Below are 27791 nucleotides of genomic sequence, written 5' to 3' on the forward strand. Positions count from 1 at the left end.
GTGTCATGTTTTATTCTTCTGTAGATAACAGCTGGTCAACATTATCAGTGTAATGTAACATAATTGATCCTAGATATTTTATATTTTTGGCAATTATGCTTAAAAACCATGATTAATAATGGTCATCATCAATAATGATGTAGCTATTTTTTGTACGTATGAAAATCACCAGTGAACGTTTTATGGCAGTTCAGTACATTAATGGTGAGAAACGCTAGTCTAGTTTAGTCTAGCACTTTCTCAAGTGAAACCATCCTACTTTTAAAGAAAGGAAATCAAAACTGAAAGGTTAGAATCTCCTGAAGAAAGAGCATAAAAACAGCTGAAAAAAGAAGATAAAACAGCTCTGCTGACAGACTTCTGCCTAGCATACATTACAGCATACTTCATCAGCATACTTCAACAGTGTACTTCGTGCTTTGTTGATGTATGAACCTACAAAGGCTGCTTTGTTCTCACCCCATCACCATGGGAAGAATTATGATCCCATCTCACTGAGCACTGCTCTCCAAGACTTGGCTTGCTTTTTCTTTTTGACATCCTTGAGTAGAGGAAAAGAAATTGGCCTGTAAACTACCTCTTAAACTGCTACAGCGCTAATAACGCTTGATATCTCAGGCAGTGCTGTGGAAAGGGATTGACAACACCAGAGGGTGTCTGATCATCCCACTGTACACACTGTTCCAACTGTCTGGAACTCCCCCTTGGCATTATTGCTGTAGCCCACTGAGTTGGATATTGGGTTTAACTATTTTTATCTATTTTGGGTGTTTTTTCCCACTTTGGTTACAGTCACTACTAGGGATGCACTGATACCAACATTCCGATACATAATGATGTGACATAAGCTGAGTGTACTCTGCCGTGCTAATGAACAAACGCAGTGAAGGAGGCTTTGCTCACACAGAGAAGTGTTACCGAGCCCGTAAAAGTTGGACACAAAGTCACTGGTCACTGTAGACATTCCGCTCTGGCAGATTCTTGCCAGGAATACACTGTGTGACTTTAGCCCATTTTTAAACACACACAAACACAATCACAACCGCTTCCAAATATGGCTGGAGACATGCAGGTCAACTAAACAAAGGAGAAAAAAGTACACATTTCTTACTAAAGTCCGTCTATGCCAACTTTACTCTGTTTGCCTGAATGAGTAGCGAGGTACAAATGTTAACAAGGTGATTTTTTGTAAAACAGGCTGTAGAGAGACCATACTGTCATACCGCGCCTGCCTCTAGCTTCAGAGCTCAGTGTTAGCAGCGCTGCTCAGTTTCCTCTGTACTCGGCAACTCTACTGTTTTTCCATGCTGTATTATTGCAAAGATAGAGAAACATGTATAGAAAAGGGTTTGTGGACCCCAGAGAGCTGATCACTTTGTTGTGCTTCCAACACAACATCATCTTGTAACACAATGCATACTCTGGTGATGACTTACTGCCTCTGATTTTTGTACAGTGGGATTAATAGAAAGCAGGGCTCACTATGTCTACAAAGCAAATACCATTTTATTTACTTTCCAGAAACGCCAGTAAACCTACATGTGACTTCTGACTTTTTATATGTAATGTGGGTGCTGGAAAAGTTTGGTACTGAAAGAAGTTTTCTCTGGGGACCTTTTTGCCTTATAATGCCCTGCATGTACCCTTCCACCATGAATCAATTTAAAAACACCCTTTTGTCCATAAACCCATCTCAGAACTGTTGTAAATCGATGTTTCAGGCAGGGTATTCCTGACCATTTTGTGTAATTACTTTCTGTGAGGTAGCTTTTAGAGGCATTAAACATTACAGAAATCTGGTTCCTGTCACCACCACTGTAAAAATTCAGACTCAGTAAGTTTCTACAGAATGGCACATTTCACATCCAACCACTCTGAATGTCTTTATTTACATCTCAATGATTTAGTTATGCAGAAATGTTAAAAAATCGATGGAATTCCCCTTTAAGAAAAAAAATCCTTTGTCTTTCCATCTGATCTCATTGTTGTAGAAGAAATAAAAGAGATGTGATCACAACTCCTGGTCAGTAGTTATGGGAATTTAAGGCAAGCCAGAATGGCATATCTACTCAACAGGCAAAGATGAAACTCAAGCTCTGACACCTCAGCTTTAATACCTGAAAGCCGGCGAGGCAGTCCAAAGCGAAGCAGCCGTTGTAGACTTGAGTTCATTAAATGTCAGTGTTGCTCAGGCCAGTCTGTTTGTCATTGAAGGCTGGAGCAGAGTTGCCTCTCATGCCAAGTGTGTTTTACTGCTCTGGTTGGTTGCCAATCTCTTTCCTCATCTGTCCTGGTTATATTTCACCAGTCCTTCTGTTGTTTGCAGACTTGTTTTCATTATATTTCTTCTGTGGTCTTTTAATAGAGGAGGCATGCTATTTAGAGGTCCTCTGACATGGGCTGTAGCACATTGACACAACAGCAGGTCTGTGCCCATTAGTTCTAAATAACTTTGATGACCTTTGCAGCGCTCTTGACGGAAAGTGGTGGAGAGAGCAGTATGGTGTGACAGGCCAAAATGCTCTGTTATGGTTTTAAACAACACATGACATCTGATAATCTCAAGAAAGTATCACCTAATCACATTTAGAATGCTGTGAAGACTAGACATAGAAACAAACAACATAGACACGCCTTTAGCTGTATGAAGTTAAGCCACTGACTTGGCAGACTGTGCTTATTTAAACATAAAAATGATCTATTGAGACCACTGACATATTTCGAAGACATTTCACTTGTGCTGGCATACATTTTTTAACAAGGGGAAAAAGACAGCATTCTGTTTGTAGGTGAGCTGGGCTGTTTCCATCAGCTTATGATGTAAGTGAAGTATATGCAGATTTCTGAGTGCTTCACCTAAAAGCTTTGTGCTATTCAAGCTGGTGTAGGCATCATGACAATGACATAACAGTGATGAACATTGATATGTGGGTTATTAATATGTTGGAATATCAGTATACAGTATAAATATGCAAAAACAGATGCATACATGAGGATGAAAGTACAAGAAGATCTGTGTGTTGTCTTTGGTGTACATTTTCATTGAACCTGCTGTTGAAATGGACTTTGGTAAGCTTCAAAGTATCTGAAGCACCGTTTCTCTCATAATGAGATTAATTGCGTAATCATGTGGACGTAATGTTTGACAGCAAACATTAATTTTATGTCATATACGTGAAATTTTGAACTACAGTGTATTAATGAGATCCTGCTGATGTGGGTTTCCTCTCTTTCTTGACTGCTAATAACACCTCCTTTTGACAGCCCTACTGTATCTTACTGAAATAGATAGTTGAAGCAGTCGAGGTCATAGTGGAAAAAGTATGTGAACAGTGACAATGACCTGTTGAAAGAAGGTAATTGGAATCAAGTGTTCCAGCCAGTTTAGGGGTGAGTTTGTCGTGCTGTACCCTGTAAAAAAATACATAATTTTGGTTACGTGCTCTTCACAACAGAATCTTATTTAAATGCTTTGTCAAGAGTGATTTCAAATAACCTCAGAAGAAGATTTGTTCATATGGCTGTAAAATGATACTGAAGCATTTCTAAAGATTTAGTCCTGCTACTGATACACAGTTAGGCAGATGGAAATGGAAAAAATTTAGTTGTGTTGTAGCTCTCCCTGGGAGTGGGTGTCCTACAAAGATCGGTGCAAGGACTCACTGTAGAATCCTCAAACAGTTGACAAATAACCCTAAGGAGACAGCTAAGGACCTGTAGGCATCTCTTGTACTTGATATTGTCTGTGTTTACTGGTCTAGTGTTGGAAAAACACTGAGCAAGGGTGATGTTCAAGGAAGGTTACCATGGTTACATACGACTCTCCAAAAATGAATAAATAAAAAAGTATTATTGCCTTTCTGAAGTTTGCTAAGGACTATGTAGTCGTTCCACAACACTTCTTGAACAATGTTCTGTGAACAGACTAAACAGATTTTTTGACTAATGTACACAGCATTATATTCAGACACTACTCCACCAGAACTCCATCCCATGTGTGAGGCATGGTGTAGAGAATATGGTAAAAATGTGCGGCTGCTCAGGGCTTGGATGACTTGCAGTAATTGAGGGACCAGTGATATTGAAATTGTTTCAGATTAGTGCTACAACAGAATGTGAGGGCAATTGCCTTTGTCCCACTGAAATACTATGGTGTGATTTGAATCAGAACATTTATCACATTTACATTTACACATTTGGCAGACGCTCTTATCCAGGGTGACTTACAATTTAATGAGGTTAGATAACTGAAGTCTTGCCCAGGAACTTTTAATGGTATGGATCAAATCCTCCACTTACCACAGTTTATACATCACTTCATACATTATCATATTTTAATATATTTTTTTCTCTTTATAATGACATAATGAAGATCAGGCCATACTCTGTAAACATCAGAGACCACCTTTTATTTATTTCATTTCCAGTCAAAATGTCCATACGCTATTCATTTTTCAGGAAATATTTTTAAGAGATTAAATATTAGATATTTTACTTTTATAAGGATCTTTAAAAGAGAGAGGAGAAAATCAAGCTCCACTCTAATTTCAGATCTAAAAAAACACAGATGTTCCTGTCCTTCCTTAAACTGTGAGACGACACCTCAGTGCTATGGCTTTGAAAGGAGGTGTAGCTGTCAAGAAGCCATTACTGAGAAAAGCAGAAACTGTGAGAAGCAGAAAATGCAACCAGATTCTAAGACTGAACTTAGGAGGTGTGTAAAAACATCCCTTCAGATTTCTTTGAAAAAATGAAAGCTAGCCTTCTGAAAAGAATGGAATCTTTGATAAAAGTAAAGCGTGAGAAATTGAAAATTTTGATGTCATTTTTAGTTGAGGTTTCTGTGTAATTTTCTGTTTAGTATATGTTTCTGCTTTTTCCCTGACACTGAAAAATTAGCAACTTTTTTGTATTGTTTTGAGTGGAAATTACATCACTGATAAACTTTTCTCATAACTGCATGTAAATGTGGGCAAAAGTATAAAAAAAATGGAATTTATTGAATACGGGCCTTGTCCCCTGTCTCCAGCATCTCTTTATGTTCCGGTTCCTGTAGCACTGCAAGTGTGAGGGAACAATGGTTTTGGAGACCAGCCTGCTCCGTGGAGTCCCGCACTGAAATGTAGTTCATTTGAGAGGGTCATTAAAATAGGCCACTAGCATCATTAGCCTGGGCCAATTTTAGCCTCGCAGCAGTGCCTGTCGCTCTAATGCAGGAAATACGCTGAAACCTTTTCAGCTCTTTTTCTCTGTGACTCAATGTGAACCCCCGCCCCCCACCCCCATGCTCAGCAATGTTGAATAATTCAGAGATATATGTCTTTCTTATATAATCAGATGGCTATAAATAGATTCTCTCTAGAGTCTTGAAGGCTGCACATGTGAGGAGGGTGATTGTGATTGTGGAAGATAGGTCTTCCTCTAGAAAAAAAAAATACATTGTAGAATAGCTGGTGGCTAACACTGTTCTTTCTTGTATGTCAGTGGTTGTCACAGAATCTCAGTTTTTCTTCTCTAATAGCTTATTAGCTTTTCTTTTTTATAGAAGTGTCTGTGGTAGGGGAAATTCCAATGCCGTCCCATGCAGAGTAATTAACAAAAGCAAATGTTTGTGTGTGTGTGTGTGATTGAATGAGCTGATCAGCTTCACAAATACCCATGGTATGCTTAGCAGGCACTTGTCAAAGACTAATCTTATTATAGCATGCAGGGGTTACCTCCCTCATTTATTGCTCCTTGACAACTCATCTGTGTGCAGTCCTCCTTTAAAACCTGATATAAGATTGCTTACAGAAATATGATAACTTTGTGCTGGGAAAAAGGATGAGGGCCGAGCATAAGCTCTTTTTGGCTCAATCAAGACAATTGATTCCCAAATATAAGAGCATATCTTGTATCATGCTGAGCAGTTAGATTTGTCTGTTATCAGCTAACACTCAACTCAGGCTAGAAAATAAAAGTTCAAAAGCATTAGCTCTCCTCTTAACCCCTTAAATTCTGAGACTTCAGTATTCATATGGAAAAAGAATCCAAACTGAGTTGTTCTTAAAATATAGCAGTGAGGAATGTAAGTGTAAATGGAGTTTAAGAGAGTAAAAGCAGAGGTGCCAGATGGAACTGAAAAAACACTTTGAAGCGACTCTTTGAGCCATAGAAGAGCCACTTGTGGCTCCTTTTGTTCACATTTAATTTTGATAGGTCATTATAGAGCTTCTACAGAGCATCGACAGTGAACTCTCAAAATAAAGTGTTGCTGAACCATTTTTGTAAATGAGATGTGTAAATGACAAGAACCGTTCTCAAGTTAAAAGAACCTCCACATAATGCACAATGCAAATATCAATTAAAGATTCATCCATGAAGTGCTAGTCTACTGTACATTGTACTCTTAAGTACAATGATTTGTGTTTAGCGTTTCACATACGCCAGTGCACTAAATCCAGTTAAACAGAATCAATTAAACTCTCATTGAAATGGAACATGCAGTTGTTCACTGTTCTAGAAGTACTGATGATATTCAGGATGCTCAGAAATGCAAATTGTGTCATATTGTGATGTCATTTATTGCAATACAGTGAATATTACCATATTTCCCAGGTCTTAAGAGCGCAGTATAATAATTTTCATCTCTGCTTCATTATCTCAGCACACACAGAAACAGAACTGCTCTTATATGGTTATATGTTGTCATTGCAATTACATGTTTCCCTGACACCAGATCTCTGATATAAGCTATTATACAAGAAGATTTTTAATAGACAACACTTTAAAAAAGTAGTGGGGTCAAAACTGAGCATTTCAAAAAATGGAATGGACAGTGTCCCCAGCATCCCCAGCGTAAATTACACCTGTCAAAGCTTTTGACAGGATGTAGAGTTGCTTGGTATGGCGCTTTGTGCTGATTGTTACAAATGCCAGTAAGCCTGCCACTGTTCCCTGTTTATGTAAGTGCTCCTTGCCAGGGCCGATTTGAATGTCAAAGTCATGTTGCCTCTAGACTGGCAAAATGATTCATTCGCTTTACTTTTAGACTTTGCCATCATTGCCATTCTTTCCATTTATTTACATAACATTTACAGTATGAACACGGCGTGTGTGTGTGTTTCAGAGAGAGAACGACAGCGCATAGCTGTCTCAGTCATACACTGATCAGGGAACTGGCTAAAGTCTCTGTATTTCAGCCAATCAGAAGATGGCCTGGTTCATGTATGTGGCATCAGCATGATTAAATCTTCGCATAAGCTCCTGAAGGTTTGTGTGTATGTTCTAAACTGTCATGGTGTATGCATGGAAATAAATTAGCTTTTCTTTATCCAGTGTCAAGTGCTACTGGCCTGTTTGCGAGAAGGATTCAATTCTCATGATATTGATGTTGTCTTCCTACTGCTTCCTTTTACTCTGGAAGCTCCTGGCACTGAGGTCCTTCGCCCTTAATTCAATACTCCTCTCCCTTTTGGGCTTTTGATATGAAGTCTGTCTTATTTTCCCTTTGGTTTGGTCTTGATTTTTTGCATTAGCCCAACTTGCTCCTCTAGAGTAACATTTCAGGTCAGAGGTTTGGTCAGTTTTTTGGCACTGACTGATCACTGATGGTCAATATCTCAAGCAGCCCTCAGCGTTACACACGCTTATCAATGTTTGATAGATGTGTAATTAGACATAATATGGTAACTTTCGGCAGCCAGTGAGTTCTTCTGAGTCGTGTAATGTAAATGTCAGGTAAACAGTTGCTGTCCATTCAGTGTTCCCACACAGCTGTATTGGTACAGACCGCTTGCATTAGGTACTGATTTAGGGCCGTTATAACACTAACAGGCAAGTCAGCGTACTCAGTGTCTGAGATGAGGACTTTGATGGAGGGGGATGGATGACAGATGGTATTTGGCATTGTGAGATTTCATGGGGGTGGTCTGGAGGGATTGTGGGACTGCTTGCTTGCCTGGTTGGAGCCTCTCTTCTTCCCCTCTGGGCACTCCCCCTCCCCCTTCATCCTGGCCACACGCTCACTTAAACCTCCCCTGGCCTATATTTCTGTAGAGAAAAAGTATACATCTCTCATCTTTATCTCACTCTCTACTCATCACTACATTTTACATGCATTTATTGGAAACTTGTCCAGTGAATGTTCTAAAATGTTGGACTTTTTTACAGTGAATTTGATTGGGGTCCTGAGGAAGGAAGTAAAATTCAAATGCAGAATGAGACGGTGTTATTATGTGAAATCTATTTGCATTCTGATTTAATACTGTGTGTATGGTGGGACGTTAGGTGTGATTCTGTAGCTGATCTGCATTCCTCTCCTCTACTTTTTGTCTGCCTGATAGATTCAGCGACCTCACATTTGGGTTAAGAGACAGGAACTGCGGAAGTCCTTGGCCCACAAAGCAAGCTCTGTGTCGATCTAATTGAAAGGCTCCTTGTGAGAGGCTGAAGACACACTCAGAGCACAGAAAAGCACTCGCTGACACACAAAAGCCTTACTCATGGCTTAACCTTTTCCATTCCAAGCAAAATGTCTGTGGATTCCTGCTGTCGCAGGAGCAGATTTTGAGGTTTCTAAAGAGGTTTATACACAAGTTCTGGAAGTGTTTCTTTCTCCGCCCACAGTGTAGGCTAGACTCCTGCTGCTTCTGTTGCTATGACATTTAAATTATTTCCTTCATCACTCCTTCTAGCTTTCTTCGATACATTGCAAAGAGTGTACCCAAGTGTTTTTTTCAGACTTGAACAATAAAGACATAAAATACAATGTTTGTCAAAGGCGTTTGACATCATGATGACAATATGAGAAAAGAGAAATTAGGATTAAAGTAGTGTGCTTCTGACTGGGTGTGTAGCAAGTACAGACCCTGCCTTTTGTGTAAACAGAAATCTAGCCTCTCTTTCAAGCAAATAGCGTATCGTTTATAATAATAATGAAATATCATTAGCTTCTTACATAAGAACTCCATGCACATTTTGAGCATTGTAAGGCAGTTAGAAAAACACTCAGCATTCCCTGAACAACTTTTTCTAGGTTAACAGAAACAAAAAAAATTATGTTTAATTTCAAAATACTGTGTATCCATTAGTACCAAATTTGAATATAAAAAAATCTGGTCTGTACTGCATTTTGGAACGAAAACAATTATATATGAAATTGATTTAAAAAAATTACCTGATGGTAAAGCAGGTTTGTTGTGACAGCAGCCATTACTGCTTCACACATTTTACACACAGCTGTAGGAGTAAGAGTCATCACATTTAAAGCATTTACAGACTAGTAGTTCAGGATAAAGCCATTTTTGAGCTATGCACAGCTGTGGGCTGTCCATCGCTCTCCATGTGGATGAGCCCAGGGGAGGGAAGCATTTGTTGGTTCTCATGCTATATTCTGCGAATGTAATTATGTCACTTGCAGCGTTGTGCGTGCAGTAATTTGATCTCTTTGGTCATCAGAGCCTTTAACTATGTGCTTATCGAGGAAATTCATGTCATGATAACAATACGAGTATGATGTATCATGAAATGCTAATTTTTTTTGATGTGGAGGTCAACTGCTCAAATATATCATGTCCAGTATGTATTGACAGAGACTCAAAAACGAAATGTTCTTCCTCTGTGGCACTGAAAGATAAAATCACACCCTCCCCCTTACTAGATTTTATTTCAGACTCTCATTTCTTTCTGTCCTTTCTTAGCTTGAAACACTAGACCATGCACTAACAGTTTACGGTCTTGGGACTCAGATTTCTCTTAGTCATTGAACCCCATTTACTCGCTGAAAAACCTCTTAGAAGTTTGATACTGCTTGGTTTATGCATGTTGCTGTGGAAGGATTTATGCATGGTTTATACATGTTGCCTTGTACTGTTCACCCAGTCCCAAATATATGCAACAGAAAACAACAGAAAGAATTACCCAATTAGCCTCCTGAGCTAAAAAAGATGAGACATGATTGGTTCTGTTTAAGCACAGTGGAATCCAAGCATTGCAAAGTTTAGTCCTTTTAATTACATCTTACACTGACTACTTCAGAGTGAATCTCCACATGAGATGATGTGCGTAGCTTGCTGCAATATCTAAATACCACCGTTTATTAGCTAGTCTAGTCCCTCCTATACGGGGGGGGGTACGTTTTCTCTGCTCCTCTCTTTACCCCCTCACTCTGTTTGACAGCACGCCTGAATCCTCGGCCCTGCCAGCGCATGCCTGTAAAGGTTAATGCTAATAATAACGGAGGCCTGGCCGATACTGGTAAATACAGGCCACTAGAGGAGTCCCAATGACAATGTGGCCCCCAGAGGATGCCCAAATGGCCCCAGTGGCAATGCGCTTCTCCATAGTCTTCTCCACAGCCTCTGATAACCACATTAGAAAACCTGAACTGTTTGTCTATAGGATTATGGCACTTTGTGCTTTTGCAAGCCTTTAATAACCATGAGTAGCCTATATTATTCCTTGATCCCTCACCATGTAATCTGTCATTCACGGATGTCATGTTGCCCCAGATCATGCTGCAATTCTACAATCCCGTTCCCCAAAAAGTTGGGACGCTGTGCGGAATGTAAATGAAAATAGAATCCAATGATATGCAAATCATGTAAAACCTATGTGTAAATGAAAATAGTACAAAGACGACATATAAAATTTTGAAACTGAGAAATGTTATTGTTTTTTGAAAAATATATGCCTGTTTTCAATTTGATGCCAGTAACAAGTTCCAAAAAAGTTGGGAGAAGGGTATGTTGCCATTAAAACACAGCAAACATCAAATGCTGTTATTCTAAAATCTAGGGTTAATGCTTGTTCATGTTTACTGTGATCTTGTGTTTTTGATATAATCCAGCAGTGTATGAATCTGAGGTAGATTAAAGGATGACCTCATTAGCTTTAGCATTAGCACCAACATGTGAGGAACAGTTTTGCCCAGCCTATCAGGAAACTGATAAACACTTTGAATGCTCTGTTTAGAAGTAGTGTCCTTTACCCCTAATCAAGGACCAGCTTCCTTCTCTGTGCCCAAATTGTTCCCAAAACAGTTTCATAAGGAAGAACTTCTTGTAGCAGTAACTCACAGGATGAGTGTGACTCCTAACCTTTGAAAAGATGAAGTGGAATAGGAGGAGAAGGAGCAGAGCCTCTGTGATTAGAGCAGGGATTTATGAAATCTTACTGGAAAGCAGCAGATGGCTCTGGTTCTCAAAGCCCAAAGTTCTGTATGACACAGCACACATACATTTCGTGCCTGCTCCTTATCTATTTACTCTTACTAACACTCTCTCTCTCTCTCTCTCTCTCTCTCTCTCTCTCTCTCTTTCTCTCACTGTGTGTTTACTTGCCCCTTCACAGTTGATGCTGAAAGTAGCATGCTTATAATTTACTGAGGCTCTGCCCTGTCACACACTGTTTAATGTTTAGTCAAAGTAATAAAACCTGCACGCTTCAGGGATCAGCTGGATTGTCATTGAACTTGAAAGCCATGCATTCCTAAGCAGTGAATTTGTCACATTTGTCACATGACCCACCAAACTCAGTTGCGTGCTGCCCTGAGTGTTTGGTCAAAAATGCCTTTTTATCACAAGGTTTTACTAATTAGTCTTTGGAATGTTTGATAAAGCAATAGTTTCATTATGTATGATGGCTGTCTGTACAACCAAATCAGTGTCTGAATACTTTAAATAATAATCTTGTAAGCAGCAAATAAAGAATATGTCACCTGGATGGTGTAGTTTAGTGCGCATAGAGGCAAAAATGTAATCAAATATGAGGTATTCATCAGACAATTATAAGAATCCCATATACTTCTGTGCTTCTGAGCATCAGACACTGTTTAAAATTGGAAAATATTATGTTCACGCTATCAGTATCAGTTGGTCCATGGCTTGTTTCGTGCAACAAGACACGTTGTTGTCTGATGCAGCTGAGTCAGGCAGTACAAGAGGAAACAAGCTCAGTGATTGCTCTGGTATCCATGTTAGGCTAAGGCTGAACCCAAAATTTTGTCCATTCCATGATGTTCGCTGCCTCCCAACACACTTGACTCATCAGTTTTTAACATGCCCTTGAATAGTGATGTATCGAAACTTTTTTTTTTCAGACTGCATACTGGTACGTATTTTTTTAGTACTTGGTGTTACAGAGTCTGGTACCATAATGAATTACCTACTTAGAATTAAATAGTTCTTAGTGTAAATGAGTGCAGTGTACCTTAACAGTTACATCATTGAAATCTAGCTGATTTCATATGATGTACATTAGCTAGCTGTGTCACATTAGTTACGTTGAAGACCAGGCGGTGATGTACATGGAAGGACAATGCAGTCTCTTTACAGCCTCTTTAATGAAGACAGTTAATCGTATTATTGTTTAGGCCTAGTAATTCTATTCAGTCAGTCATATGTGGCCTATGGTAGCAAGTGAGGCTTAAAAATGGGCTAAAATCCGCGATGCTAGTCAGCGCAGGCGTCTGTTAGCTGACGTAACAGATCTGGCGGTTGGCGCTTTCCTCCGAGCGCGTTCAGCTGTCCAGTGACGTTGCGTGAGCGGCAGCTCGAAAAGAAGCGGTGGTTGGCTTCACAGGTCTCGGAGGAAGCCTGTGTTAGCTTTCACCCTCCTAGCGTTGATAGCATCGTGTGATTGGGGGAGTCCTTACTAGCGGGTGGAATTGGAGACGACTAAATTGGGGAGAAAATCGGGTAAAAATTTTAAAAATTAAAAAAATAAAATAAAAAAAAATAAAAAAAAAGGGCTAAAATCACACAGTGTGTTCCTGAAGGGAATTTGCCAAGGTGGAATGTTTAAAATGATCGATTGCTTTGTGTCCGACTGCCACAGAGTAAGAAACTCTTCTCTATGTGAGCAGACCCTCGTCCACTGCCAGCTTCAGTCATTTGTTCTTTAGCACAATACACAACACTAGTCTTACCTCACATATCAGGTATCAGGTGGTATCGGATGTTGGTATTTGTGCATATTTTACAAGTATGAATAAATGAGCACCGTGTTGGGCCGATATCCATTACCAGTACTGATATCGATGCATCCCTAAACTTGAGTTTAAAACAGGTTTAAAACAGTACTGGTACACATTGCTGTAGATGTTAGCATTGACAATGAACAGCAATTCCAGTTTAAATCATATTTATGTGCGATTATGGTTAGATGCTGTTAGTAGGCTCTTTAGCATAACTGCCGCACACACAGTAGATGACCGCAGCTGAGATCCACAGTGTGTGTATATAACTGTGTATGCGTCTGTGAGAGAAAGGGTAAGCATGAGTGAGCATTTGCTGGTTGATCTTTTCCTTCTTTGGAGAGGTAGTGGCGCTTAGCAAACCGTAGCCTCAGGGATGCTTGTATCTCTTAGCTCTGTTCCTCCCACTCTCAGTCCAGCTCTTCACTCTTCTTACTGCTCTAAATATGGACACCCTTAATCGACACAGCACTGTCCCTTCCCTGCACGGTGTACATCCTTTACACAATAAGCGTCTGAGTCTGTTTAATGCTAGTGCTGCAAAACAAGGGTAAAATATTATACATATGGTTATATTGCTTTTAGATATTGTGATTGACACTTGCTATAGTCGACTGATAAAGACATGGCATGTTATTAGAAGATAAGGCTGTGTGATTTTTTCAAGATAGTGTACATTCTGTCCAGTTGGCCTCGTGTCTGATGTAGTGAAGGCCTTGATTTGTCAGAAAATTCATCATGAGACAATACTGAGGTGGTGATAGTACGAAGTAAGTTTGTGATTGGTTTTTATAGTCTTTTGTGATATTACAGAGAAAATCATTAAGATAATGATCATCACACAATATATTGTTCAGCCCTGTTCTTCAACCAAAAGCCTAAGAGTGCCCTTAGTAGAGGGAGTGGAGGGAGTCTGGCTTTTTGTTATTTTTTCTGTTTAAGAGACATTGGTATGTGTCTTGTATTCATGTTGCAGATTAAAGTACGTTATCATTTTTGCTTGTTGTAATGAGCGAGAAAGAAAACGGTGGCTGTGAAGCGGCATTGATTCATGGTTTAGTGTGGGCGGGAAGATGGAAAGCTGGCCTTTTGCCGTTCCCGCTGAGCAGACCCGCTGGTCTTAACACCTCGTCTAACTGGACACTGGGCTTAATCGATCCCATCTGGAGAAGTGCTAACCTGCTCTCTGTGTGGGTGTGTATGTGGTATATGTGTAGGGATATTAGGGGCTGTGTTTGTGTGTGTGTATGTCTGCAATTAACATTGTGCTTTATGGGTTCTTAGCACTCTATTATTAACTTTTCTGTCCACATATATTGACTGCTCTCTCGCTCTCTCTCTGTCTCCCCCTGTAGGCTCGGAGGAAGGAGGTGTTCCTGCAGGAGCGCTATGGCCATTTCAGCCTGACTGACCCGTTTCTGGCCTTGCAGAGGGACTATGAGTCCGGAGCAGGGCCGAAGGAGCGCCGACCTGTCAGTGCCAGCCCCATCACAGTACTGGAGGCCGTTATGGCCCACTGCCGCAAGATGCAGGAGAGGATGTCTGCCCAGTTAGCAGCTGCCGAGAGCAGGCAGAAGAGGGTAGGGAGAGCTCCTCTTTTTCACTTATTTTCTGTTGACTTTCCTCTTCCTTATGCAAGTGGATTATTTTATATCTAATCTCTTCAGAAATATCTCATAAATAATAAATAAAATGAATAATTTGTAAATAATAGCCATTTTGACAGGAAAGTAAATAAATTGCACTGTATTGTTTGCCTTTCTGTGTGTTTCATTGTTGTATGTCTTGGTCTGACCCTTGGATTATTTTTTGTCTCTTGGTGTGTGTGCTTTGCCTGTGTGAGTGCCCTGTTTGTGTGGGGAAAATCTGATTATGAGTAACTCCCTTGCCAGATGTGCGCTTGCTTTGTCCTGGTATGAAATGTGTTTTTGTGTGTGTGTGTGTGTATTGTTGTTGGAGTGGGTCCTGCTTTTTCTACTTCATATTTTTCATTCGTCTGCAGATTTACTGTATTATCTAAGGACACTTTCACACCTATCTTGTTTGCTGCACACAAGTTGAACGTGTTTAGTTCTGTCTGTTTTGGCTGGTATGAACACTCCACCTGTACTCAGGTGCTCGCCAAACAGCTGAACCAAGTGCCACCAAAAACACAAGTCTTGGCCACTTTCAAGTAAACCCCAGGTTCAGTTTGCTGCCAATTTTTACAATGGTTCGCCCCAAGCAGAGGAATTCAACATACTTTTCTTCACGTCAGCACTATGTGGTCCAAATGTTTTAACATTTGACTTTTTACAGACATTCATGTCATTGTTGCAGCACAAGCCTTTGCTGATAATGGCAGATGAGCAGTAGAAGCATTTGATTTTGACACATGGACCACAGAGTGTATTTTTGATAGGTTGGGCCAGACGTTGCTGGCCGGATTGGATAAAATCATTTATAAAAGAAGTAAAGATAAAATAGTGTTTATTTATATAACTCTTACTACTCTACCTTTAAGTTTTTTTAAGCAACATAATGGTAGGATTATAAATGTTATGAAGAATATATTTGAGGGTACATTTTATTTGCTTATGTAGTTTAATGCTAATGGAGGCAACAAATAACAGAGTGCTTGTATCCCTATAAAATCACCTGCATAATTTAGTCTATATTAGTCATTGCAGTATGAAACCAACCAAACCAAATTAAAAAGATACAATGTCACAAAAACCCAAACTTTGTTGCAGGCTTTAGCCAACAAACTAGGTGTGAAAATAGCCTCAGTGATCATAGTAACATATACAGTGCTGTGAAAAACGTATTTACCCACTTCCCAATTTGTTCTATTTGTGCGTATTTGTCACACTCGAATGTTTCAGATCATCAAACTACTTTTAATATTAGACAAAGACAACCCAAGTAAAGCAAAATGCTGTTTTTGAATGATTATATTTATTGAAGGAAAAATGCTGTTCAGCCCTACCTCGCTCTGTGTGAAAAAGTAATTGCCCTCTTGGCTACTAAATCAACCAGTTAACCAAATTCAGTTGACTATTGGGTGCAGTTTCAGTAGCCATACCCAGACATATATACTGCCAGACCTGTTAAATCAAAACATCACTTACATAGAACCTGCCTGGCAATATGAAGCAGGCTAGAAGGTCTCAAAAAGCAGCACATGATGCCACGTTCTAAAGAGGTTCAAATACAGATGCAAAACAAAGGCATTTGAAATCTGCCAGTCTGCAAATGGGGTACAAAGCTTTTGCTAAGGCTCTGGGTCTCAGTTGATCCAGAATGACCCAAAAGAAACAAATTAAGGTTTTGGAGTGACCGAATCAAAGTCCTGACTTGAATCCCATTGAGCTGCTGTGGCAAGACATTAAATGGGCAGTTCATGCTTGAAAACCCTTCAATGTAGCTAAATTAAAACAGTTCTGCAAAGAAGAGTGGGCCAGAATTTCTCCACAGAAATGTAAAATAGCCATTGCAAGTTATCGCAGATGTTTAATTGCAGTTGTTACTGCCAAGGGTGGCACAACCAGCTATTAGGTTTAGGGGTGCAATTACTTTTTCACATGGGTTTTATAGGTTTTGAGTAAATCTTTATCTTCAGTAAATGGAATGATCAAATGATCAAAAGCTACATTTTGGGTTTACTTGTGTTGTCTGTGTCTTATATTAAAATTAGTTGGATGATCTGAAACATTTAAAATACAAAACAAACCAGCATAGACAAAATATGGATTTATTTCTTTTAGTTTTGTGAATATGCAAATAGTAGTATGTATAATAACACATGAGGACAGATGTGCAAATGTATGACAGGTTGTAGTTCAAATACAATTGCATAATAATTGACCATAAAGAATACTTAACTGACCAGCTAAGCACAGGGTGAGATGAAGGGGCACATGAAACTGGATACAGTAAGCAGAGCTTTCCATTGAAGTTTTATTTAGCTGAAGTAGATATGATTGTGTCATGGTGATGTGTAAGGTTTCACTCCTGCATAATTATGATCTCATATTTATGACTCGCTGTCTTTTAATTTTGGGACAATATCTCATAATTTTGACTTATTATGTCATAAATAATACTTGGTATCTTCTGATTATGACTGACTATAATAATGAGACACTATGTTACTATATATGCTTATGGCTTACAGTCTTTTCATTATGACTTGCTATATGATAGTGATTGTGTCTCATAATTATGACTTAATATCTCATAAGTGACTTGTATATCATAATTATGACTTGCTTTGACTGCTCTAATTATTACTGTATCTCATGATTACAGCTTAGTATCTCATAATAATGATTTAGCATCTCATAAAAAGTTCAAATTTTTATGAGATAGTAAGTCATTCTTAGAAGGTCTTAAGTCATAATTATGTGTATCATATCATATAACATATATTTTGTATGAATTTTCTGTTTTACCAATTTAACCAATTTAACTAACCAGAAGAAGTTAGTTAGATTTCTGTTTAGACAAAAAAGAGTCTGTTTTACGCACATTAGCAACAATTGATACGCATAAGTGCTACTTAGTTTACCTCTAATTCCTATGATTTCTAACCTTAAGAGTTTTCTTTAGAGTCTTTAAGTAGCAGTAGATTAAAGGCTAGTGCCAGTCTGAGTGGTGTCCTACAGTTGCGAGCAGGGAGAGCGAGAGGTGAGTAATTGTGAGAAAGAAGGGGAGGTGGAGCACGAGTGCCAGGCCCTAAAAGCCAACTCGCTGTTTAACACATCCACCCTCGTGACACCTGTTCAGTTGCAGGTTAATCTGAGCTACCTGATCCATATCAACATGATCAACTGGTCACACCCTGACCCCCTCACTACACACCACCAGCAGTGTAACAGAGAGTCTCCAGACAAAACATGAGGATAAATGTAAGATGGCTACACCACTATTTAAACACCAAATGAGTTAACGCCTGTCCAGTCTATAGGGAGATCGACTCTTATGAAGGCGTGCAGCTGAAGAGCTTCTGTTGAAAGTGGGGAACTAATCCTCTCCACTCCAGCAGTATGAACTCGCTGTTGTGGGTTCTGAGTACAGAGTGACCCACTTCAGACTTCAAACCCTGAGCCCACTCCGTCTCCTCTCTCGTTGCCTGGCTTTACGAATGGTGAACTTCATCATATAAAACAGGGCATCTACGTGTCTTGGATTTAGGTGTAATTGCTTTAGCCAACGAAAGGAGTCTTTTCCCCTTTAATGCATGTCAGTTGATATTTGATGCCACTCACTTCCCGCTTGGCCTTGTCTCTGAAACTGAGAACACTAGATTCTCTCTCTTCCAAGAATAACCCTTCACACTCGGTTGTTATGGCGACAGTTTTCTTGTTCCATAGCTGGTTAACCATGATACACTCATTTACCAGAGCCACTGGTGTATAATACGAATTTAATTACTCTCATTACAGTGAAGTTGCTTTTGCTGAGGCTGGTGCATTAGATTATGTGATTTTTCTGGCTGCTCTGTTGAAACAATTTTTGTCCGTTGTCACATTTTTCCTGGGAAATTGTTTAAATATTCATGAGTGGAGGAGAGCTTTTGTGCCACTCTCTTGGAAGGCCTGCATCATATTTAAGTACAGCATAGCTATGAGTGTATGCTGTCAAAACTAATGGTTGTAGGATGATGAAGTCTAATGCAGTCATAAGGCATGCAGGCAAAAGATTGACGGCTAGCAGTACCTTAATGGTCTGATCGCTGTTCTGGCTGCTGAAGTAGACATACTTCTCATTAAGGCAATTATTGTTGTTGTGAATTAATAAATTGACCAATTATTCACTCAATTCTACTTTAGTTTCTGTTTCCAAAGCGCGTCCATCTTCTTTGAATATTTGAACACCTTTGTATCACATAAAGTGTTTTGAAAAGATAGCAGGCAGTCCTTTAAAACTCCAGTTCCTTAAATACTGTGATCTGTAATTGCATACAAATTCAAACCCGAGGGTCAGTTTGTGTTTTACACTTTCATAGGATTTTTTTCAGAAGTCAGAAATCTTAATACTTTTGTTAATCTTGTACATTAACTAACTCTTGTGCTTTAGTAGATAACATGGCAAGATTACAGTTACATATTTGTAAAACTTATGTGGGTGCGGGTCTGCTTGCTTATGACTGTGACTTGCCCAAGTTATTACATCACACAACGCAAGATAAAAGAGAGCGGTCACGTTTGGCTGTTTTTTAATAGCAGCGTGTCTAGCAACACATTTATGTAAATTTTTAATTGGAATTCACTTAGAAGGTGATAAAAGGGTCATTCTACACCAAACTGACGTGTAGCTTCTCCAGTCATACAAATCCTAAGCAAAAAACTTGAAATTACTTAATACAACCATGCATTAACTGCTCATGGGCATTTATTACATGAAACCAGATGCAATTTTCTTCAATTCAATTCAATTTTTCAATTATGTATTTATTCAAATTAATATTGCAGCTCAGTTCAATCATTCTGCAAGCACGTAATATTTATAATGTAATTTGAAAAGTGAGGCAGATTTGGGGCACAGCTTTGACATTTTTCCTGGTTGCATGCACTGAATTGTAGTTTTTGCTTGGATTTTTCATGAAAGTCCATGATGTGACCAGACAGGCCCTAGGTAAGTTGGCTTGGAATGGTACAGAAGTGAGATACATGTACAAACAATAAGCCAAGCTGCTGAGAGGGATTCAGACAGTGGTGTTTGTAAAGTCAGCTTATGAAGGCAAAACAGGTTTACCTTAGTATATTTCAGGTAACTTAGGTGAGCTAAGACAAAGAATTTGTGAAGTCTAGGGAGCAATCTTTCTAGTAGCTGAGGCATTTACTATTTAGCAAAGCTGCCTCAGGTGTTACAGACCCCCCTCAACTCAGACTTCCTACTGTGTGTATGTTTCTGTCAGTCGTGTCAAATCTAGGAATGAAATCTTCCAGCAGAAAATGTTTTTGAACACATGAATGTTTCTCACTATGTATAATGGTATTTTTATCAAAGTTTTAGTTATTGATTGCAGCTGACCACTTTTACCTCTCAGTTTTTGTGTGAGTTTCTGCTGTATGTGTATGCATGATTTTGTATGCCTGATAGTGTGTTGTACTGCTGTTGTGCCTAGCTGGAGATGGAGAAGCTGCAACTGCAGAGTCTGGAGCAAGAGCACCGCAAGCTCTCGGCACAGCTGAAGGATGAGCGGGAGAAGAACAAGCACGTGGTGATGATGCTGGTACGCGAGTGCAAGCAGCTGGCAGCACGTGTGATGGAGGAGAGTCAGCGCTTTGAGGAACTCTCGTCACGCTCTGAGCAGGAGGGCCGCTCTTCGGGCCGCCTTGAGGAGGAGCTGGCGGCCGAGCGACGTCGCAGCCAGCAGATGGAGGCTGAGATGGAGAAGCAGCTGGCCGAGTTCGACACAGAGCGTGAGCAGCTGCGGGCCCGGCTGAGCCGCGAGGAGACCCGTGCCGCTGAACTACGGGCAGAGAGCGACAGTCTGCGGCAGCAGGTGGAGCAGCTCAGGACTGAGCGGGGAAAGGATGCCCCATCACTGCCCCCAGTCTCAATGTCGGTCAAGCCCAAGAGCACAGCATCAGTGGCTGTGGGCACAGAGGCAGCAAGTTGCAGGACAGCTGCCTCCCAGACAGACCTGCTTCCAGATCATGAAGCACCCAAGAAGGTGCCGCTGACTATCCCCGTCAAGCCAACAGGCACCAACTACGCTAGCATGAATCTACCCAAGACGGCCACCACAGGGAGGGGGCTGCACCATGGGACCTCTCAGGCGGAGAACGGAGGGGAGGGCCAGACAGTGCAAAACGCAGCTCATGGTTTACACTCACCTGGCGGTGCTGCCACTCTGCCCACGGGCGTGAGCCCCCGTGTTCAGGCGGCCCGCTACAAATTCCAGCCCTCAGCTTCAGAGCAGGACCAAAATGGCATGGCTGGTCAGGGTCCCCCATCCCGGGATCTGTCCCCCACCAACCGAGATAACTTTGCTGCCAAGCAGCAGGCACGCCACACAGTAACGCAGGTCCTCTCACGCTTCACAAGCCCACCAGCAGGGGGTCCTCCCGCAGCCCTCAGGCCTGGCCTGTCCCACTCTGCTTCAGAGGGGGGACCCTTTGCTGGGCGCCTTGGTCACCCGCAGATCGGCATCAAGTCTCCCACAGTGGCGCGTATCGACAGGGGGAACCCGCCTCCTATCCCACCAAAAAAGCCTGGACTTTCTCAGACGCCGTCCCCCCCTCACCCACCAATCAAAGTGGTGGGCGAGGCCAGCAGGTCCCCGGGGGTCGGACTTGGGGTGGGGCCTGCCAAGTCGGTTGCTACCCCCCAGCTTCCACCCAAGCCCTCCCTGGACTTGGGTGGTGCGGTCCCAGCCTTGACTGCATCTCAGGTGGGTGCGCCCTGCGCTTCCAGACAGCGGGGGCCACGGCCGGCCACAGCATGCGTGGATTGTCCCCCTGTCACCACCACCACCATCGCTACCATTGTCAGTAGCCCCTGCGTAAACCCTGCTAGTGTTTCATCCCATAGCCCCCAGCACCCGGGCAGCCCCCTGGCAGCAGCATCAGGTAAACGGGTGCACAGCTTCCCCACCCTCCCTCTCACTGCCTCTGCTCTCTCCTGCACTACTGTCTTTCCTCAAAGGTTGGGCGACATTGTTAATTTTTTTACATTCGGTCTTTAAATATCCCAGTAGGCAGTATATAACGCTGATGTTTGGAAGGAGTGCTTGCGTCTGTAGACCTAAGTTGGCCACTTTAAAAATACACATTTTATAATTTGGCCACACAATGGAATTCATTTGTGTCCTGCAGCACTTGAAGTAAACTTCCTGGTGCGAAAACTAACTATTAACTTAACAATCACAGTGAATCTCATGATTGTGCATTCCTTCCATCTCAAACTGTTACATTGGTACTTGCACTTTCAAACACTCTTATAATGTATGGTTGAGTCTACTTTTGCACTGTTAAATTATGTAAATATGTTAAATTATATTAATTATGTAGAAAAGTTGCCATTCACTGCCTCATCGTGGTCAAAACTGTTGTTAGCACAGTGTTATTAATGTCAAGTCGCCCAAACCTACCTAACAAACTCAGTGAGAGCTGAAACAGCAGAGTCTTTAAACTAGCAGAAACCTAAAGAGAGAGTGTTAGGTGTAGCTCAGCTTTACCTACAAAAAATCCGTAGTTAAAAAAGACAGGTAGAGATACAACGATGATCGGTTCCTCGTAAATAAGAAAATCTGTGAGATCCTATATGTCCTGACCCATGGGCTATTTCTCACTGTTAATAATAGCACTTTGGGGAGTGAAGTTGTGAAAGGTTGAAGCATCAACCCTCACGTGACCGACTGGGTCTCGAGGAGACATCCCTGTAACCCACTCCACTCTGAAGCTGATGCCAGAGGCTGCTCTATCCCTCTCCTTCCCTCCACCTCTACACTCCTACAGCATGTCCCAACCACTGTGTGTCCTAACTTTACCACACACAGTGCCTTATGCCTGCAACTCGCCTTGTGCTCATCACTTGTGCTTTTCCGTTAGCTCTACAAAATGTATGAGATACTATGAGAATGTGATTCTTTCAGTCCTTTGCATGTGCAAAAAGAGTTTCCTCTTGTCTTTTTGAACTTCACACGCAACTAACCTGTTTTGCTCGTGCTCTCGTGAAAGTATTCTTTTTGTTTCACAACTGTATGCATACCAAAGCATTAATCAAGCTTCTGCCTTTAAAACATCACTTGATATTTTGGGAGAAGGCTGTAAGAATGGAGATTTACAGGGTAATGGCATAGGCTTTGTTGTATTAAACCATTACCAAACAGAGGTTTCTCATAGATCTACCTCTGAGTCTCCCACACAGTTAATTATGCCAGAAGATGGGGGTAACGGGAGAATGGGTGAATGCCATTATCTAACCCAAAAGGATATCTTATTGAAAATGTCAAATGCAAATTACTTAATGAGCAAATGTATTAGATGTTAAAACCACAGAGCAATAATCATAGATGTAAAAAAACTCACAAAACTCTTTTTTAGCTTATGATGACAATGGGATATCATTGAGCTGGGAGATTTTATGTAAACGTCATTCTCAAATACGTATTATAAATTTTTTTTTTTTTTTTGGCTGCCATGATTCCCCAAAGTTAACTCCACAGGAACCACCGCATTAGCACGTTCACCTACAAATATCTCAGAGAAACATTAAATTACTTAGGCAGCTATTGTTAGGAAAATTTTAAATGTGGTTTCAGAGAGATTTAGCACCACAACTCACCTCACAAAAATGGTCAATTTTCTGTTTCAAATGTAAAGAAATTATTCAGAATTAATGTTTATTGATAATACGAATATAAAATGTTGAATTAAATGCGTGATGGTGATGTTCATATTTCAAAACTATTTTTCCTGTAATTTTTCATCATCTGTTTAATACCGTGCTACTGTAATACTGTGGTATTTTTTTGACTAGGTTATCATACCATGAAAATTTTAAAGCATAACACCTCTGCTGTAGACCCTTATCTCCTGAAAATACCCTGTCTCTGTAGGCCTTTTTAAAAGCACTATGTGAACACCAGAGATGGGTCTGTTTAATCGCCAGTCAAAGCAAGCAAGTGTTCTACCAGACGCCACTGTTTTACTGTCACTAGAGACTAATCCTCAGCACAGCTCAGGCTGAGAGACTAGACGTCACAAGCTAGCTGTCATTACTCATGTCCCTGAAAATGCTAAGAACCGGCTCTTTTCTCCTCCCTCGCTCTGTAGAGTCTCTGACACAGGGATTCTGAAGCTTCTCGGCTCATATAGCTGCTGTCTTACTCCCAGAAAAGCAGCCAATAATCCTACCCCTCTTGTCAGTAGATCTCTAATAACACATCTTCATATTTTTCTAAGGTTCTTCCTCTTGTGTGTTCTCCTACTTTCAGTCTCCCTCCCTCATTCTGTCTCACTAACAAAGATAAAAACATCTCCCTAGAGACAAAGCTAAGTATGCACGACACAATTAGAAGCACTCAGTTACTACTTGAGTCACCTGCGCCTGTAGTGCTAGTACAGGCTTGTACAGATCTAGCTTTGAATAGATATAATACTTATTTTTGTTCAGCGTTTTTCTGCCTTGACACATTCCTTTCCTTCTGTATCTTATATATCATATTGCCTGACTGATATGGTTATAACAGACTTGGTTTGAATTTCACTGTAATTTGGTGTGACTGACATGATTTATACCACATACCTTTAGCCAACCTGATTTAAAAGTTGTATTGTCCTGTTTTGTTTTGTTTTTTTTTAAATTACAAACTTTGACAAAAATTTTTTTGACTGTCTTGACCTCAGTCTAACGTAAAAGCAGATGAATGAGTTGTCATTTGTGTTTCGCAGCTTAATCTGACAGCGAGCACAGAGGTCATGGACGCCAAATCACATCAGTTAGCCTGTAGTCCAATGTCATACCAACATGTGGACCATACTGAAACAGTCACCCTGCCTTAATTTACCTTAGCTAGGACTTTTTGTCAGATTTTCTGGTTTTACTACATTCTTTCATTCAACACAGTCATTACCTGTAGCAGTGTTACAGTAGATGGTCCAATTTACACAATGCTAAAGATTTTCCCAGTTTAAGAATATTATGATGGTTTGGCCGAAAATATAAATATACACATTTTCCCTCTAAATTTAAGTGTAGGGCAGGTTTAGAGATGCATGAGCTTGCATGTTGCTAATTGCTGAGGTATAAGCCTCCATTACTTGTTAGCTACATTAGCCTCGTAGCCCCAGTGCAAAACTAAAAATGCAAACTTGAGACACCAAATTTGAGAGTTTTTTTGGGGTAATTGAATGACATCAGGTGACTGTTCCAGGTTGTGGAGCATATTTTGGTAGGACCTCTTAACACTGCCTCTTTTTGGTAACTGCTGCTACTTGCCCCTCACAGGCTGGTGTCCCTCCATAGTCCCCCCGCTAAACTGTGGTGACCCCGTCCCCCTGGATGACGGGCACACCCTTTTGCTCCAAGCTGCTTCCCAGGGAAATGTCACTTTATTGTCTATGCTGCTTAATCAAGATCCACCAATGGATATTAGTCACCTCCAACAAGACTTGACCTCTGCCTTGTTTTCTGCTGCTCAAAATGGACACACAGGTATGAAAGCTCCAGCAGCCTCTGGTGAGGTTGCAAACTGAAAGGATAAAACAACAGGTTTCAGTTCACTGCCTTGGCCTGTACCATTGGTATACTTAGCAGACAACCGTCAATAGAAGTAGTAATTGCTTTGTATTGATGAGTGACTGTATATAAAGGCTGTTTTTGTCTTGTAGAATGCTTGAATCTGCTGCTGACCTTGGGGGTTTCTGCTGATGCTCCTGACAAACATGGATTTTCCCCCTTACACATTGCTGCTGCTAATGGCCACCAGGGGTGAGCACTTAACTCTGTTTTAAGCTTCCCTGCTGCTGGTTTTAAAACAGCTGTTCTTAACTAGACTGTGAGTGAAGTCCTACAAAGACTTTTAAATCTGAAAATGGAGTGCTCTTTGACACATGGTGAAAGATGAAGTGTGTAAAAGTCCTGTGTCTCTAAATAGTGCGCTGTGTCAGAGAGGTTGTCATTTGGGATTTTGCCTGTTCTTGTTCTGTGTGATGTACAGTGACTGCTGTCAGTGATGTCATCACTCTAGCCTGGCCTTGTCCCGATTTCTAGGTTAGAACAAAGGCCATTTCAAGCGCAAGTCAGGCATGTCCTTCTAAGTGCATCACAAAACTGCACAGACATGACCCAAAATTGTCAGATCAGCCTCAGGGCACGGTGATGTGATTTTCTGTTAAGTTAGAGGTCACCGCAACCAGTCTGATTCTACCTTACTCTAGTCCAAAGTGGACCCAGACACGACTGCAACCCCTCTGGCTGACTGGATGTTTGCTTGTAGGTGTGTGCAGGCTCTGCTGGGCCACGGCACGGAGGTGGAGCGAGAGTGTGTGGGCGGCCGGACTGCGCTGATCCTGGCCTCTGAGCATGGCAGCGTGGAGTGTGTGAGAGTCCTGCTGGATGCCGGAGCAAACCGCTCACACATCACTGCTGTAAGTTCCCCAGCACACACACACACACACACACACACACACACACACACACACTCACAAACAGATCGACAACGAAGAGGTCATGTTACACATTCGTCAGGAATTATTGCCTCTCTGCCTGTTGCTGTGGTAACCATAACTGAAAAAGGGTCGTGTGTGTTGCTTTGAGTATGATTGTGCTTCTCGTTTTAGCAGTGCTTAATTATTCCCTTCATTTAAAATATACATGTTCTTTATCATGCACTTTCTCTATAAAGAGCAAAACTACCCATTGGAATTCTCATTGCTAACGACCTTTTTTATCTCTGTAAGTTAACTTCACTATGTATACATTTATTGGCATCACACAAATGTTTAGATCTGGGACTTGCATGGGTACTCAAGTACTCTGTAAAGTTTTCGAAAACTGAAATCACTATTCAAGTATCCATTACGTTTCATCATGGGAAGACAGAGAAAGTATGTCGCCCCGCAATTCAGTGAACATCTTGTTATGTTATAATTTGAAACATGAGTGCCTGAACATGAGCACATTGCCAAGGACGTGTTGTTGAGGATGTGACTGAGAAGGCAAAAGTGGTGCAGCTATATCAGTAACTTGGATAGCTACACTAGCTGATGTCCAGAAACAACGAAAAGATATTTCTCTGACAAGCTAACATGTTGGCACATTGTCCACCTAGGAGAAGACGAGTTCTCATCAGCGTCCAACGTGACACTGGTTAGCTCTGGTTAGCTCTCTTGTCTTGTTCCTTTGGTTGTTTTTGAATAATTAAACATGTTTTCATGTGTATTCCTTTATGTGCTGCTATATTTTTGTTGCAGTCATCTAAAAACGTAAGCCTGCAGCCCTATGTTATTTTCGGCCAAAGTCCTTTTTTTTCCTTCCCTGTGGTTAACCGGATATACGTTCATGAGGAAGAGCAAATGTGATGCTGGACTACAACGCTAAAATATCTGCATTTTATTCATTTTACTGAATTGTAACCTATAGAAATGAATGTTGTATTTCCCCATGGTGCTAATCCAGGTAGAGTTACAATTTCTACAGTTTATAAATGTGTATGTATTGGCATTCGCAGATATGTACATGAAAAATGTTCTTAAAAAATTTTCACAGCTATGCATTACTGTGATCCTTTTTGTTCATCAGTGACTTTGCTTTGCGCAGGATAGCTGCACTGCTCTACATGCCGCAGTGAGTTTGGGTCATGTGGGTCCCCTGAAGCTTCTACTGTACCACCCGTCTCCTCAGCCCAAGACAGGCGGCACAGCAGCTAACCCAGATGGCCAACGCACACACCCGGGCCCAGTCATGACCAGCCACATCCTCAACCATGCCAACAAGGATGGCTGGACTGCAGCCCACATTGCTGCATCCAGGGGCTACAAGGTGATGGACGCTTACATAAACACTTACAATATACCCACTCTTGAATATTTACACTGTATCGTGTTGAGTTTCAAGGTTGTGTACGCAGAAATTAAAAGTAGTAGTGGACATTGGATCAACTGCTCATATGTTCACACCTCTCTCTGCTTTGTTCTCAGAAATGCCTGGAGGCTTTGTGTAGCCACAGCCAACAGGACCTTGAGAAGAGGGACAAATGTAACCGCACTATACACGACGTGGCCACAGATGACTGCAAAGACTTATTAGAGAACCTGGGTGTGTAGAAGTCTCGTATCATGTGTTTGTTCATGCACCTATGTGATTTAGAAAGCCTATGTTATACCTAAGCCTATGTTGG

General features: G+C 41.0%; 1 protein-coding gene across 2 annotated transcripts in view; it reads left to right on the forward strand.

Annotated features, from left to right (window-relative positions):
- Nucleotides 1-27791, forward strand: part of cttnbp2 (cortactin binding protein 2) — a 51067-nt gene that overhangs the window by 9362 nt on the left and 13914 nt on the right. For both annotated transcript variants that reach the window (XR_005008044.1, XM_036584622.1), the window contains exons 3-9: nt 14311-14535; nt 20067-21516; nt 24899-25105; nt 25282-25381; nt 25890-26040; nt 27212-27433; nt 27592-27709. Coding sequence is in view for 1 of the 2 variants with exons in the window: in XM_036584622.1 (XP_036440515.1) it covers nt 14311-14535; nt 20067-21516; nt 24899-25105; nt 25282-25381; nt 25890-26040; nt 27212-27433; nt 27592-27709 (2473 nt within the window). In the remaining variant the exon portion in view is untranslated. The remainder of the gene's footprint in view (nt 1-14310; nt 14536-20066; nt 21517-24898; nt 25106-25281; nt 25382-25889; nt 26041-27211; nt 27434-27591; nt 27710-27791) is intronic.

Source organism: Colossoma macropomum, unplaced genomic scaffold (assembly GCF_904425465.1).
Source record: "Colossoma macropomum unplaced genomic scaffold, Colossoma_macropomum, whole genome shotgun sequence".
Taxonomy (NCBI): domain Eukaryota; kingdom Metazoa; phylum Chordata; class Actinopteri; order Characiformes; family Serrasalmidae; genus Colossoma; species Colossoma macropomum.